The sequence below is a fragment of the Carlito syrichta genome, unplaced genomic scaffold (genome assembly GCF_000164805.1).
Source record: "Carlito syrichta isolate Samal-C Ts95f unplaced genomic scaffold, Tarsius_syrichta-2.0.1 Scaffold314310, whole genome shotgun sequence".
Lineage (NCBI taxonomy): Eukaryota > Metazoa > Chordata > Mammalia > Primates > Tarsiidae > Carlito > Carlito syrichta.
Genome location: NW_007258406.1, coordinates 287,441 through 304,713, shown reverse-complemented (window position 1 = coordinate 304,713; position 17,273 = coordinate 287,441). Strand labels below are relative to the sequence as shown.

Genomic DNA, 17,273 nt, shown 5'->3' with positions numbered 1-17,273 from the left:
CTCTGGGCCAGGAGTGGTTTGGGGGGAACGAGGGCCCGGGGCAGATGGCTCAGCGAAGCCAGCAAGGGAAGGATCAGGCAGGGCGGCATCACCCGCCTGTTCAACATCCTCCTGGGAGGGTCAGGCGAACGCGCACGCCATTCTCTTGAACAAATGGATGCTGTCCTGATTCAGTTGCTTCCACCCCAGAGATGCCGCGGATGTTCAGCCAGATTGGCGCAGGGTCTGGGTGTTGAATCCAACGCTATTCTCCCACAGCGAAACCTAGAGGTCGCCGAGCTTCCTCCTCGCTGGCTGCTTTGCCTCCGGGTTGGGTCGCTAGTCTTCGCGCCGGGACACGCCGAGAAGGCCGCGGAGGGTCGCCCACCCTCCTCCTCCACCCTCAACCCCCTGCTCCCTCCAGTTCCCGCCCGGCTATCCCCCTCTTCCCCTCGCCTGGCTCTTCCCCGCCCTCCCCCCGAGGCGCGGGGCAGGCTGCGGCTGCCCCAGGCCGGTCTGTGCGGCGAGCCGGGCAGGAAAGCGCCTCCGGGTAAACGCTGGAGGCAGCGGAGGTTCCCACCCGACCGCCCGTCCAGTCTGGTTTCCTGCGCGGACCGCCACCCCGGGCGGGCGGCCGGGGACCCGCGGCTCCCTCCGCCGAGGGAATCTCTTGGCACTCGCGGCAGGTTAGACCGCCGCGGGGTGCGCAGACGGAAAAGACCCGAGCCACAGGCGGCGCGTGGCTTCACCAAGTGTCCAAACAGGCAGTCATGCTCGCGCCTGTGTGGAAACGCACGGAACGCAGTTATTCCCGTGCCTTTAAAAATACAAATAGTTCTGCACGGGTTGCAAGGAAGCACTTTCGGGTGGCGCTGGAGACCATCTCTAGTTTGGGAGCGGCCACCGACGACACAGGTGAATCGAGTTGTCCAGATACGTAGACACCGCACAGGGTGGATCTACCCACTGTATCGTGCGTCGGTGGCACATCAACTGAAACACCGGAATGTGATGGCGCGTGTGAAAAGCAGCTAGGGGCCACTGTATACACGCAAGCAGAAGAGCCGGTCGGAGGCATCAGCGGATGAGTTTGTTCCCAGCGACTCCGCGGGCTTCTTCATGCAGCCAAGCTCCGCCCTGCCGGGAACCCGAGTGGGAAGCGGCCGCCCTCCCTCGGGGCGGGGCGGCAGGACCCAAGAAAAGCCGGCGGGACGCGCGCAGCCCCAGCGGCCGCCGAGCACAGCCTCGCCATGAGCTGCCGCAACTGCTCGGGGGAGCCCCAGGTCCTCTGCAGCTCGGGCCAGCTGTTCCTGCAGCCCCTCTGGGACAGCCTACGGACGCGGGAGGCCCTCCTCCTGTCGCCCTTCTTCCCGGTGCTCTTCTCCATCTCCACCTACGTGGGCTTCTGCCTGCCCTTCGTGCTGCTGGACGTCTTGGGCCCGCGGGCGCCCGCGCTGCGGCGCTACAAGATCCACCCCGACTTCTCGCCGTCGGCGCGGCAGCTGCTGCCCTGCCTGGGGCAGACGCTCTACCAGCACGTGGCCTTCGTGCTGCCGGTGACGCTGCTGCACTGGGCCTGCAGCCCGGCGCAGCTGCCCCGCGAGGCCCCCGAGCTGCCGCAGCTGGTGCACCACCTCGTGGCCTGCCTGCTGCTCTTCGACGCCGAGTTCTTCGCGTGGCACGTGCTGCACCACCGGGTGCCCTGGCTGTACCGCACCTTCCACAAGGTGCATCACCAGAACGCGTCCTCGTTCGCGCTGGCCACGCAGTACATGAGCGTCTGGGAGCTGCTGTCCTTGGGCTTCTTCGACATGGTGAACGTCACGCTGCTCGGGTGCCACCCGCTCACCGTCCTCACCTTCCACGTGGTCAACATCTGGCTGTCGGTGGAGGACCACTCGGGCTATGACTTCCCCTGGTCCACCCACAGGCTGGTGCCTTTCGGGTGGTACGGGGGCGTGGCGCACCACGACCTGCACCACTCGCACTTTAACTGCAACTTCGCCCCCTACTTCACACACTGGGACAAAATCCTGGGAACTCTGCGGTCCTCGCCCGGCCCCGCGTGGTGATGCGGCCGCGTCGGGGGGGGCGGGGGGGACCCCTGGGCCCCGGGTCTGCTGCGCCTTTTGCACTTGAATCAGGAGATCTTTATTTTTTCTTTTCCTTCTAAAGCAAATAACTTATTAACTGATGAAAACTGTCACAGGTAACATCTGATGTATTTTTGCAATCCGACCGAGTTAATTTATATAATGTTTGTATATCAATGCGATCCTACTGTTGGTGTCTAATTCTCGTTCACTTTGACAGCCTTGATTCTTGGTTGTAAATGAGGCATTCATCGCCGGTGTATTGGAATCATCTCTAAAAGGACTTGTTTGTGGATTAAGGGATTTCCTATGTCTGAAGGGGTCCTGGAACCTGGCTAAAAGGACATATTTTTGTGGAGAATCCTGCTTTCTGACTCTCAAAACAATCAAACATGTTGCTGCTGGACAGTAACCAAGATTATAATAACCTTTTAAAATTTTTTAAATAAAATTGTGTATTTATTTTGAGAGAATCTTATTTGTATTTTAAAAAAAGAAAAATAATAAGAACGTGAGCCAAATATGTCCTGACTCCGGTTTCACTGGCATTTTGACTGATAAAAACTAAAAAGGGAAGAGGGAGCTGGAATAGCAAGGGTCCTTCTGAGCCCCCATCAGCCCTTCTAGCATGGAAAGAGAGGAAGCTCGGGGTGGGTGATTTGTGGGGAGTTGTAGGAGAAAAGGAGGCAGGGGAAGGGATATGTTTGCTTGTTTGGGTCTAGAGATTTCACTAGGAAAAATGCTGTTGTTCTGAATGTTTTCAGCTAATTTCTGCACAATAGGCAAACGATAGGCTTACTCTGTAAAGTTTTATGGTGAAATTGACACTGAGTAAACATTTCATTATTTGGGTGGAGGTATGGGGAATGAGAGAGGTCCAGATTTAGAGGAGTGCTTTGCTTTGGTAAGTCAGCTACACACACTAGAACAGCTGAGAGATGCAGAGAGGGGTTCGGAGTCCCCTTTTCATGAAGCTGTCTTTAGTGCAAATGACCATCAAAATATTGCCTCTGGAATTTTTGCAGCTTCAATTTTCTTAATTAAGGCATACGTACAAAATGTACAGTCCTTTCTCAAAGAAGCATACGGTGAAATCTGGCCCTGGGGCTCTGGTCCCTCATGTGTAAAAGAAGGTGGTGTTCTAGATGTTCTTGCAGATTGCTTATGACAGTAGATGTCCCTATTACTGATCGCTCACCCATCACCCCTGTCACCCATCATGCCCCCATCTGACTGCTGCCTAATTGTTTCAATTTTATTTTTTGGTATGTAGTTTATACAATGTAAAGTTAAAAACCAAGACAATTAGACAAGAAAGTCATAAGGAATGGCAACTCTACATAAAATTCTTGGCTCATTATATAAGAAACAAGTCATCCTGTTTAAAGGTGAAAAATCCATCTAAAAACCTGGTTTTCACAGTCTGCAAAATGAGAATCCTGAGCAATACGGTTAGGCCCTCCAAATGTCTGGTAGAATGCAGCTAGAATGCCTGGCTGCTGAGCCACTTCTTTTACATTCCCTCAATCACGTGTTTCTTTGGCTTCTGGACTGAAGTTACCTCTTTATCTGCAGCAGGAGCAGGCTGGGACTTAAGGATGATGTTGAGGCTGGGTGTGGTGGCTCACGCCTATCATCTCAGCCCTTTGGGAGGCAGAGGCAGGAGGCTTGCTTGAGTCCAGGAGTTTGAGACCAGCCTGGGCTATATAGCGAGACCTCTTGTCTCTACAAAGAATTTAAAAATTAGCCAGATGTGGTGGCAGACACCTGTAGTCCCAGCTACTCAAAGGCTGAGGTGGAAGGATCTCCTGAGCTAGGAGGTTGAGACTGGTGGGAGCTGTGATTGTGCCACTGCACACCAGCCTGGGCGACAGAGTGAGACCCCGTTTTTAACCCCCACCCCAGAAGCTGATATTGATTTATAAAAGTAAAATCCCTGAACAGAGGAAGTGAAATGTGAGGGGAGAATGTTGCCCTGAGGGTAGCATATTATCATCCTCATGTACATGGCCTGTGGAAAAAGAAGGGAAGGACACACAGGCAGGTATGGCCCGTGTGGTAACCACGGCTATTAGTTGTTAGTAGCTGTGGGCACTCAAAAGCTGCCTTGTAAATATTGGATGGTGACAATTTATCACAGCTCACCCTCACAGAATTGTTAAGAATGTGTCATGTTGTCTCTCCATATAAGGGAATTTTAGACCTGGGGCAAGTTGTGTACATGGAAAGTAAATAGATTTAGAAACGCTTTCTGAAACCAGATGTCTTACCAGTTTTTAATGCCTTGGGAGGTGGAACTGAGGGAGTGGAGAGGATGAGCAATTCTTCAGATAGTTTGAAAACGTAGTAATTATAAGTAGTTAATATCTGCATGCACTTGTACATTGTTTCACTTGCTCTTTACAACAATAGCCTTAGAGATGTAGTTATCATCATCTTCGATGTCATCTCATGTTGTGGATGGAGGATTTGTACCCACACGGGTTAAGTGCCTTCTTCTAGGTTGTACAATAGTAGGAGGGGGAGTTGGTTCTCCCAAACGTAGGTGTCACTACGTATACGACACCTCTTTTCTGATATGCTCATGATAATCTTCATAACTGCTGGAAAGATGCAGAGCCTGCAACACCAACAGATGGTCTCTCTGTTGTTCTTTCTTGGCGACTGCCTCTAAAACAGGTCCACTACTTTAACGTGCATGTCCCTGGATTCAAAACCTCTCATGGGCAGGGGAGAAAACCTGCAGAGGTAGACAAAGGTCAGTCTAAGCAGGACCTGGGAAAGCAGGAGGCAGGTCAAGGACTGTGCTTTCTGCATCCCTCATTGAACCTGAGCTCAGAGCACAGATGCTACAGCCAGATGACCTGGGTGGGAACTTGGGTTCTGGGACTTGCTAGCAGAGTGATTTTGGACAAGTTACTTAACATCTCTATGCTTTGGCTTCCTCATCTATAAAATGTGGATAATCACTGAACCTCCCTCATGGAGTTGTAAGGGATTTTTGAGTTACTAGATACAAAATCCTAGGCAGGTCAGAGTTCCTGGCCATAATCATGTTTGCTGTGACTGATGCTTCTCCATGCAAGCACCAGGACTGCAGTTCAGGACTGTCACTTTTTGTCCACAAGCATTCTTGAGCTCTCCTGTCTTCCAAGGAACCAAATAAAACTGCGTTCTTTAATCCTGTTTTCATCATAAGCTGCTATTCCCCTCATCCTTTCAAGGCAAAAGTTTTGAAGAGAGGCAGAAGTCTATGTTTGTCTGATTCTACTTCCGTACCTCTGAGTCATTCCACCCCCACCTCTTCCTGAAACTTTTGTTCCCCACTATCCAATTTCCTAATGATCAAATCCCGTTATTCTTTTCCTCTTGGTTTTCCATTTCCTTAGCATTTTTTTTTGTGGAGGTATTTGTTTTTGCCAACCAGACTCATCTTAGAATGTGGTTCTCACTTGGCTTTGGTGAGGTTTCTCTAAACTCCTTTCTTTTCTAATTCTCCAGCTGTTCCTTGTCACTTCAACAACTCTTGTTTCACCACAACAGGGAGGCAAGCCTTAAAGGGCTTCTCTTTTATTAAAAAAATCCCTATATTGTGTGTAACAAATGTCCTGCCTACCATTTCCTAATGTACTCTGTAAATCTCCTGTTACATTTTATTCTAGCACACCTAGCACACATACCATGCATATGTGCATATGTACATGATATACAAATATACACTCTAGAGAAACACCACATATGCATACACTATATACAAATTATATATATGTCTACACACTATTATATGCACACATGAATGTATTTATATACTATATATATGCACACTATATTTGTACAACACACTATGTTCTACATATACAGTGCTAAAATGCTATCTATATACATTATATATAATACCGTCTATATACATTATATATACCCATATATGTACATAATGGCTATATATATGGGTATATAATGGCTATATATATTTGGGTATATATATATACCCCCTTCTCTCTTTGTCTCTCCACACACACAAACATACACACACAACTATTGTTGTCCTGTTTACCATTGGTCTCCTATGCTCAGTTCTTGATAAATATTGGCTTCATGAATCTTAGAAGGGCTAGAAACACACCTTTTGCATGAATCATGTCTTTCTTCTTCCGTTCCTTCTTGTTCTTTTCTATGCTCCATCACTAATCCATCCAGCTTCCTAACTCAGGTTGTGTCCATACCTCATAATCTCTGTTCTAGAGAGGATAACAGTCTGCTGGGAAAGAGTCAGGCAAGCAAACGCATCAAATCTTACATGACCAGGGCTGCAATGAGGGATAGTAACAGGTTGTTACAGGAAACCAAAAAGAGATGGGATGTGTAAGCTAAGTCGCAAGGGATTTGTAGGGCTTCACCAGGCAGGGCAAAGGGCATACATGGCAGAAGAAACAGCAGTTGCAAAACCAGAGAGAAATGAAAAAACTTGACACTCTTAAAATATATTAGAAAACTCAGAACACTGAACAGCAAGATAGAAATATGTCTGACCTTCAAGGCACATGTCCAACAAGGCAGTTAGGGCCTAGAATTGGGTCCCAGCAATGAACATTGCTGTCTTGTCTCTTGACAAGCCATTTCTTAGAACTGTTGCCTCACCCACCTATGCCACAGGGTCTTTGAGAGATCAAATATAAAAATTGTTTTGAAGCAAATGCTAGGACTTGCCAAATTTGTTAATTTATAATGGATGAATTGCATGTCAACAAGTGGATGAATGTGTTGAAAACCGAACTTGGGCAATGGAGGGAGTGGGGAGAGTGTGCCACAGATTTTAAGCAAATGAGTGATATGGTCAGATCTATTTTAAGAAGGAAACTGGCAGCACAGAATAGTGACAGTGATTCCGGTTAGTAGACCATTGCAAGTTTTATCTGGATTTCAGTCCGGGCTCCAGCACTTGTTAACTTTGTGACTTAGAGCAAGTTCCTTTATCTCTCCAAGCTCAACAATTTCCTCATCTGTAAAAAGAAGGTGGTAGTACTTACCTTTAGAATTGCTGTGAGGAATAAAGAACATAATACTTAGAGAACCTGGCATGCTGCGTCACTCTGTAAATAGTAGCAAACACTGTGTACATAGTAGCTCTTTTGTTATAAGTTATTATAAAAGTGAAATATAATAAGCTTGTCCCCAAACAAGTGTAGATGGGATGGAGGGAGAGGGAGAAGGGATTTCTATCTTCTTATAAAAGTTCTTTTTAAATTATAAAAATAATACATACTCATGGAAGAATTTCAAATACCAGAGAATAGTGTAAAATTCACATCCATTTAACTTATTCCCAGCACAGATAAGATCAACACTAACCCTCTCATGAGTCGTAAGCCAAAAGGTCAGTCATTCAGTTTCCTTCCCTCCCTCGTTCTCCCTCCCCCCCTCCACTCTCCTTTTTTAGCTGGTATATATGTATTAAATGGTTTTTTAAAGTTAAAAAAGTAAAGAAGCATCAATAGAAATTCTTTTTTTTAATACATTTTTTATTTTTAATAGGTGGGGTACAATTCAGGGTTAGGTATACTAATGCTCATTGTGCAGGTACCCTTGTTGATGAGGTGTGTCCTCCCTCCTCCCTGCCCCCTGACAGTTTCCCACTACTGCTAATCCCTTTCTTTCTTTCCTTCTTTTTTAAAATTGTTTTTTGTTTTAAATATGTAGGGCGTCAATTCAAGGTTAGGTATACAAATGTTCATTATGTAGGTACCCTTGTTGATGAGGTGTGCCCTCCTTCCCCTGGCAGTTTCCCACTACTGTCAATCCCTTTCTTTCTTTTTAAAATTAAAAAAAAAAATTATTTTAAATATGTGGAGTACTATTCAGGGCTAGAGATACAAATGTTCATTATGCAGGTACCCTTGTTGATGAGGTGTGCCCCCCTCCTTCTCTGGCAGTTCCCCACTACTGCCTATCCCTTTCTTATAGTATTACGATAGTTGTTCAAGGTCTGCTTATGAGTGAGAACAGAAATTCTTTAGGTGAAGGCCCAAGGGCATTTTCCTTTCTTAATATTTTTGCTTACCTCCTTTATATCTCCTGGTCACTACACACAACTAGAAGACAAACCTAGATTTTCTCTCTTCCACCATTTCCACGGAAGACCTGCTTGGTGGTGTCACTGCTCTCCTGTTGAGACAGCAATCCAAAGGAAAAGCAAGGACATCCTTGCTCCCCGCAGCTGGAATTTTCCCTCACTGTTTTTCCCTCTTCTGTCCCTTTAGTACCTCACTGGCGCCTCTTACAGAAAGTTCACTCCCTGTCTTCTACTGAAGCAATCGCCATCCTACCGGAGAGAAAGGCCTTTGAAAGAAGAGGCCATGTCTTGTACCTCTTTGATTCCTTCAAAGATCTTACACTTGGAAAGTGCTCCGCAAATACTTCTGGAGTGTGGACCCCAGAGCTTGGAGCCTGAAGAGCCTGAGGTTGAACTGCCTGAGTATATGCTTTGGGGGAAATCTTTGAATAACTCGGAACATCAGTTTGCCCCTCTGTGAAAAGGGTGGAGGTTGGTGTAATAATAACCAGCCTTGCCTACTTCCTAAGACTGCTGTGAAGATCAAGTGAGACAGAGCAGTAGCGCTGAATGGACGAACAGATGCTCTGTATGCCGAGTGGAGTGTGACAAGATGGAACTTAGGAACGTGCAAAGGGAAGAAGATGCCAGGGCTCACAGCTCCCTCGGGCCTCGCCATGATGACGCTCCAGCTTCCTCCGGGCAGCTTCTGCCTCTCGGGCTCCCTACTCCATGCCAGCCTCCTTCCTTGTATTCTTTTCCTCTGCAAGCCCCGATTCGCGCTTCCCTGCTGAATCTCAGGAGAATCTGGGAGGCGGGCTCCCACCGATGCAGCGGGGGAGGAAGCCGGGGCGCCTCAGAGCCACCAGAGTTGGAGGAAGCTGGCCTGCACTTTCTGTGCAACTTACAGAAAGTAGCCAGACTAGCCAGAGGTGACGCTAGCCCAGACCCGCCAGAAGAGGGCCCTTCTCTCCTGTGCCAGGGATCGGCGCCGAGTCAAGAGCGGCAGCCTGCTGGAGAAGTGGAATTTGGTAGCAAGATCTCTCACAGCTGGACGCTAACTGGGAAAATGTCACCTCCTGCTAAGCAGTTTGAGTTCCCTGTTCGATGGAGAAACGGAAGAGCGACTCATCCTCCGCGGTGGTCTGATTTGCCTCAGATTCAGCATCGTGGGAAAGACCGCACACATGCTGACGCTGTCAAGTTAGGGAATTCTAGGAATGCCAAGGCTGAGACACCACTGTCCAGTTTCCCTATTTTATCAGTAAGGAAACTGGCTCAGAGATGGGAAGTGACTTTCCCTGGGCCACACAGCTGAGCTAGAACTCAAAGATCTATGCTCTTCCTGCCCCTCTCTGTCTCTTCTCTCCTGTCCTCTGGGTCTTCAGAGGCACTGGGTGCTGTCTCTGGCTGAATATCAAGAATGCAGTTAGGGAGCACTTACTTGGGCATTGCTGCAATTGATGTTCTTTGCTGATCCTCTGCACAAATACAACGTAGACAGCTCTGCTGACTTGTAGCAACTTGAGAAAGTCTGTTTCAAATTATGCTAAGATTTATCCTGCCACATCAACTGTGAAAACAAAACAAAGTGTGAACTTTTTTTGTGTGTGTGTTTGTTTTTTGAGTTGGAGTCTCACTCTGTCGCCCAGACTGGAGTGCAGTGGCCGCTTCCGGCCACCGCAGCCTCGACTTGCAGGGCTCCCGCGATCCTTCCGCCTCAGCCTTCCAAGTAGCTGGAATTACAGGCGCGCGCTACCACATCCGGCTGATTTTTGATTTATTGTAGAGATGAGGTCTCACCAAGTTGCCCAGGTTTTTAATAGCTTAAAATAGCATTTTATTATCTTACAGTTCTGTAGGTCAAAGGTCTGAAATGGATTTTTAAAAATTTCTAATTTTTTTTTGGTAGAGATAAGGTCTTACAATGTTGCCCAGGCTGGTCTTAAATATACATATATAGTGTATGTGTATTCATTATATATATATAAGCTCAAGTGATCCTCTTACCTCAGCCTCGCAAAGTGCTGTGATTACAGGCATGAGTCCCCGCTCCTGGCCACTGAAATGGATTTTACTGGGTTAAAAATCACAGTGTCAGCAGGATTGTGTTGCTTCTGGAGGCCTTCAGGAGACTCTGTCTCTTAACCTTTTCTGCTTCTAAAGACCATCTGCATGTCTTGGTTTATGGCCCCCTTGCTCCATCTTCAAATCTGCCAGTCATATTACTCTGACCTCTGCTTTCATGGTCACATCTTTCCTCACTCTGACCCTCCTGCTTCCCTTTTTTCCCATGTAAGGACCTTTGTGACTACATTGGCCCCATCCAGATAATTCAGGATAATCTCTCCATTTGAAGATTTTCAGTCCTATTGGCAAAATCCTTTCTGCCCTATAAGGCTACATATTCACAAGTTCAAGGGATTAAGACAAAAACATCTTTGGGGTACCGTTAATATGCCTGTGGTAGTGACTTAAGACAACAAGTCTATTTCTCATGATTCAGTGGGTCAGCAATTTGTGTTGGGCTCAACTGGGCTGTTATTCTGCAGGGGCGATGCAGGAATTTTCAGTGATCTGGCGAATTATCTGGGGCTGGATGGTGTAAAATGGCTTTATTCATGTGTTTGGTGGTTGATGCAGGCCGTCTGTTGGACCATGTGTCTCTTGTAGACTTAATCTGGGCTTCTTCACATGGTGGCAGTTGGTGAGAGAGAGAGAAGAGAAGAGAAGAGAGGAGAGGAGAGGAGAGGAAAGAGAGGAGAGGAGAAGAGAGGAGAGGAGAGAAGAGGAGAAAGAGAAATCCCAAATTGCAAGATCTCTTGATACCCAGGAAGTCATGCAGTATCACTTCTGCCATATTTTATTGGTCAAAGCAAATCACAAGTCCAGCCTAGATTCAACAGTGGGGAAATAGTCTCTATCTTTTGACAGAAGCAGAAAGAATATGTGGTCATTTAAAATCTTATGTAACTAACTTCATTCCCCCTTCATTTATTTTTTAATTTTTGAGTCGGTGTCTTACTCTGTTGCCCAGGCTGGAGTGCAGTGGCATGATCGTGAAGATCATGGCTCATGGCAGCCTCAACCTCCTGGGCTCAGATGATTCTTCCACCTCATTATCCCAAGCAGCTACCTACCATGACCAGCTACAGGCACATGCATCCATGCCTGGCTTTTTAAATTTTTTTTTATTTTTTAGATTTTCTGTAGAAACGAAGTTTTGCTATGTTGTTCAGGTTGGTCTTGAACTCCTGGACTCAAGCAATCTGCCTATCTCGGGCTCCCAAAGTGCTGAGATTACAGGCATGTGCCACTGTGCCCAGCCTATGTCCCCTTTTATTTAAAAAAAAGTTTTTATTTGGAGTACAAGTGGGGGTTTACTACATAAGTAGGTTGCAAGCCCGTGAAGCTTGGGTTTCTAGCTGGCCCTCTTTCCCCTTGATAGTGAACCAGATGCCCGATGTGCTACCACGTGTCCCCTTCCCTCCCCTGACCATGCCCAGTGTCTGCTGACCCCACCCTTGTGCTAGTGTGTCCAGTGTTCAGGGCCTGCTTAGGAGTTATAACATGCGGTATTCATAAACTTTTGTTTTATCCCTGTGAACTCAGAAAATCTTTGTTTAAAAAATGTCAGCCAGGCGTGGTGGCTCATGCCTATAATCCCAGGGGAGGTGAGAGGATTGCCTGAGTCCAGGGGTTCTAGACAAGGCTGGGCAACTTGATGAGACCTCGTCTCTACTATTAATAAAAAATAATTAGCTGGGTGTGGTGGTGCATGCCTGCACTTCCAGCTACTTGAAAGGCTGAGGCAGAAGGATTGCTTGAGCCCAGCAGGTCGAGGTTGCGGTGGTCATGAGTGTTGCCATTGCACTCCAGCCTGGGCGACAGAGTGAGACTCCAACTAAATAAATAAATAAATAAATAAATAAAATTAAAATGTTTAAGAAAACATTCATTCCAAAGCACACAATGGAATACAACTCAGCAATAAACAGGAAAGGACTATTAATACATGCAACAACAGGGATAAATCTTAAAATATGCTGAGTAAAAGAAGCCCAGACAAAAAAAGAATACATACAGTATCCACTAATATAAAACCCCAGAAAATGCAAATGAATCCATTGTGGCAAAAAGTAGATTAGAAGTGGCTTGGGAGGAGGGAGGGGCAGCAAACATGGATTACCAAGGGGTGCGAGAAAACTTTTAGGGATGTTGGATATGTCTGGCTACCTTGATTGTGGGGATGGTTTCATTGGTGTGTACAAATATCAATATTTATCAAATTGTATGCTTTAATATGTGTAGTTTATAGTGTGTCGATTATATTTAATGATGATGATGATAATACAAGAATTGAGGACATGTTCTTTTTAGCTCTGAAGTCAGTTTACTGTGAAGAAATATGCCAGAGAACTTCGTGATAACATCATACACACAGATACACACACACACACACACACACACACACACACACACACACATATGAGTCTATGAACCATCCTTACTCCTGACTTATCACAGACAGTCTCTTAGGAGGAAGAAGACATGTATAAGAGCCTGCAAAACCCATACCCCTTTTTCTAAGAACCTCCCCACCCCCACCATGTCCCTACACGTATACACACACACACACACACACACACACACACCACATAAACACAGGCTGGGCACCCGCAGCCATGTTTTACTATATGATCCCTCTATCATGGCCATAGCTTTCTGTACCATGGTTGGAAATCTAATCCACATAGGAATAATTAGACTATCTCCTGGGAATTTAGGATGTGTAAACAAGGGGTCAAGGTAGTGATTTGTGGGCTACCATTTGTGCCATGTGAATAGTGATGCAAAGAAAGCTTATCTGTAGAACAAAAGGAGGATGAATATATTTTCAGGGAAGAGAAAAAAGACACATATGACTGGAAAGAGAGCAAGGGAAATGGGAGTTCTGAGAACAGTCAGTTGCCTTGGTTTCTAAAAACTCTGTTGGTCTACATTCCAGGACCTAAGCCTGCTATACTTCCTGCCTTTGAGTTCTGTGATTTTCCAATAAACTCCTCTTCTTGGCAGGTTAGATGCCTCTCTGGTTTTTGTATCTGGAGAACATTGGTTAAAAAAATGGGGGCTCTGTGGCATCCTTCTGCCTTTAGGTTGAAGGAGGAAACCCTTTGGTGCAGACTAGTTTAGAAAGTTATAGGTGGTTGTCATTTGTGGAAAGAAGCATGCAAGTCAAGGAATTATGTAAATCAAGACATTTTACTTCTTCCTTTCCAGTCTAGATGCCTTCTCTCTCTCTCTCTCTCTCTCTCTCTCTCTCTCTCTCTCTCTCTCTCTCTCTCTCTCTCTCTCTCTGTCTCTCTCTCCCCCCCCTTCTTCCCCTCCTTTCCTCCCTCCCTCTTGCTTTCTTGCTTTCTTTGCTTCTGGCTAGAAGGTTAGAACTTCCAATAAAATATTGATTAATAGTGACAGATGATATCCTTGCCTTATTCTAGACCTTAGAGAAAAAGCATTCATTGCTTCACTAAGTATGAAATTATCTCTAAATTTTTTAATGCATGTCTTTAATCAGATTGAAGAATTCCCTTTTATTTCTAGTTTTCTCAGAGTTTTAAAATAAGAAATGAATGGAATTTTTAAAATAATATTTACTTATTACTCTTGCAGTATCTGTAGGATATGTATTTGTTATCTCCCTGTATTTGATATTGGTAAATTGTGTCTTCTGTTTTTTTTCCTCATTACTCTAAAAGGTTTATTGATTTTATCAATCTTCTCAAAGAACTTGTTTTTTATTTATTTTTTATATTGTTTTTCTTTCATTTGCTTCTCTTCTTGTCTATGTTATTTCCCTTATTCGGTTACTTTGGGTTGAATTTGGCTTTGGGATTTTTTTTTAGGTTTTAAGGTGAAAACTGATATCATTGATTTAATATCTTCTTTTCTAATATAGGTATTTTAGTGCTACAAAATTTCTTATAAGCACTACTTTGGTTGTATCCCACAAGTTTTGTTATGTTGTGTTTTCATTTTAATAAAGTGCAAAATAATTTCTAATTTCATTTTTGACTTTTTTTTTATCCCATGGTTATATCGAATTGTGTTACTTAGTTTCCAACATTTGGGATTTTTCAGTATCTCTGTTATTGATTTCTAATTTAATTCCATTTTGGTGAGCTAACATACTTTGTGTTTGTTAAAAAATTGAGTTAAAATTCATATAACATAAAATTCATTATTTAAATGACTTTAACATGTGCAACTCTGTACGTGCTAGTATATTTACAAAGTTGTGTGACAATCACCACGATCAAATTCCAGAGGACTTTTATTACCCCCAGAGAAACCTGCACTTATTTCACTGTTCCTGCTAGCTCCTGAGAAATGCTGATCTACTTTCTATCTCTATGGAATTTGTATTCTGTCATTTCATATAAACAAAATCTTACAATATGTGGCCTTTTTTGCTTTGCTTTTTTCAATTAGTATAATGTGTTCAAGTTTTATTCATGTTGTAGCATATGTTAAGTACCCATTCCTTTTTATTGTCAAATAATATTCCATTGTATGGATATACTATGCATTGTCGGTCCATTTATCAGTTGATGGACATTTGAATTATTTCCACTTTTTGGCTATTTATAAATAATGCTATTGTGAACATTCATGCACAAGCTTTTGTGGGAACATATGCTTTTATTTTTTGAGGAGTTACCATATGGTAACTATATGTTTAACTTTTGAGAAACTACCAAACTTTTCTGAAATGAATGCCCTCTTACATTCACATTAGAGCTCTATGGGGCTTCCAATTTTTCCACATCCTCTTCACACTTGTTATTTTCATTAAAAAATTGTAGTTGCCCTGGTGGGTATTAAGTAGTGTCTTATTGTGGTTCTAATTTGCATTTTCTTCTTCTGTTTATGTGTTTACTGGTCATTTGTATACTTCTGGGAGAAATATCTATTGACATTCTTTGCCCTTAAAAGTTTTAAAAATCTTTTTGTTGTTGAATTTCAAGAGTTCTTTATATATTCTGAATACCAGGTCCTTATTAGATGTATGATATGAAAATATAAATATATTTCCATTCTGAGGGTTGTCTTTTCATTTTCCTGACAGTGTCATTTAAGGCACAAGAGTTTTTAATTTTGATGAAGTTTATTTAGTTTTTCTTTTGTTGCTTGTACATCTGCTATCATATTTAAGAAATCATTACCTAATCCAAGTTCATTACAATTTATTTCTGTAATTTTCTTTGAGTTGTATAGTTTTAGGTCTTACTTTGGGATCTATGGCTGATTTTTGAGTTAATTCTTAGGTATGGTGTGAGGTAGGTGTTCATTTTCATTCTTTTAAATGTGCATATCCAGTTGTTTCAGCACAATTTTATTTATTTAAATTATTATTTTTTTTTTTTTTAGTTGGATTTTCACTCCGTCACCCAGACTAGAGTGCAGTGGCACACTCCCGGCCACCACACCCTCGACCTGCTGGGCTCTGGTGATCCTTCTGCCTCAGCCTTCCAAGTAGCCAGAACTACAGGCACACTCTACCACGTCCAGCTAATTTTTTATTTATTGTAGAGACGAGGTCTTGCCAAGTTGCCCGGGTGGATCTCGAACCTGCTGTCTCAGGCAATCCACTTGACTCGGCCTTCCAAAGCGCTGGGATTACAGGCTGATCCACTGAGTCGGGCCGTCCCAGCACAATTTATGGAAAAGACTGTTTTCCCCCATCGAATGGTCTTTAACCTCTTTTCAAAAGCCATTTGATCACCAGTGTGAGTTTATTTCTGGACTCTTAATTATTTTACCCTTTTTATACATTTGTACTTATCCCAGCTCCACACTATTTTAAATACTATATCTTTGTCACAAATTTTGAAATTGGGAATGTCCCCTTGCTTCATTCTTCATGCTCAGGATTGCTGCAATTTTATAATTGACTTTTCTATTTCTGCAAAAGAAGCAATTAGACTTTTGCAGAAATTTTTCAGATCTGTATATCAATATGGGAGAATATTGCCATCTTAACAATATTACAACTTTAATTTCATCAAACGGGATGTCTTTCCATTTATTATGGTTTTCTTTACCTTCTTTCAATAATGTTTTTTATTTTTCAATGCACAAGTATTGCACTTCCTTGGTTAAATTTACTCCTATTTTGATGCTATTTTAAATTGAATTGTTTTCTTAATTTCATATCTATGTTGTTCATTTCTTGTGTATGGAAATGTAAATTATTTTTGCATATTGATCCTGCAGATTTGCCTAATTCTAATTGTCTATTACCTCTAATGATTTTATGTGACTTATTTAGGATTTTCTTTCCTTTTTTATTATAAAGATGTGGGGTACAATTCAGGGTTAGGTATACAAATGTTCATTATGCAGGTACCCTTGTTAATGTGGTGTGCCCCTCCCTCCACTGGCAGTTTCCCTCAACTGCCAATCCCATCCCCCTTCCCTGACAGTTTCCCACTACTGCCAATCCCTTTCTTATAGTATTATAATTGTTTAAATTCCGCTTATGAGTGAGAACATATGGTACTCTGTTCTTTGTTTCTGTGACAGATCACTGAGTATGAGTGACTCTAAATCCATCCAAGTTGCTGTGAAGTCCATATGTTTGTCCTTTATGGCTGCATAATACTCCATTGTGTATATGTGCCACATTTTTTTAATCCAGTCCAGTTTCAATGGGCAGCATGGTTGGCTTCATGTTTTTGCTATTTTTTTTTTTTTTTTGAGTTGGAGTCTCACTCTGTCGCCCAGACTGGAGTGCAGTGGCCACTCCCGGCCACCGCAGCCTCGACATGCTGGGCTCCGGCGATCCTTCCGCCTCAGCCTTCCAAGCAGCTGGAACTACAACCATGCCTGGCTGATTTTTGATTTATTGTAGAGATGAGGTCTCGCCAAGTTGCCAGGCGGGTCTCAGGCAATGCACTCACCTCGACCTCCCAAAGCACTGGGATTACAGACTGAGCCCACCGAGCCTGGCCTATGTTTTTGCTATTGTGAGCAGAATTGCAACAAACATATGTATGCAGGAATCTTTTTTGTAGAATGATTTGATTTCCTCTGGGTATATTCCCAATAGGAGAATTGCTGGGTCATATGGAAGGCCAATTTCTAGTTCTTTC

The 17,273-nt window shown here is 43.9% G+C and overlaps 1 protein-coding gene across 1 annotated transcript; it reads left to right on the top strand.

Moving 5' to 3' along the window:
- The first annotated feature begins 1,214 nt into the window (after positions 1 to 1,214).
- On the top strand, positions 1,215 to 2,051 carry CH25H (cholesterol 25-hydroxylase). Its single transcript, XM_008071406.1, has one exon. It carries the CDS (start codon positions 1,230 to 1,232, stop codon positions 2,049 to 2,051), a length of 822 nt encoding a protein of 273 aa, XP_008069597.1. The 5' UTR covers positions 1,215 to 1,229.
- Positions 2,052 to 17,273: the final 15,222 nt, after the last annotated feature.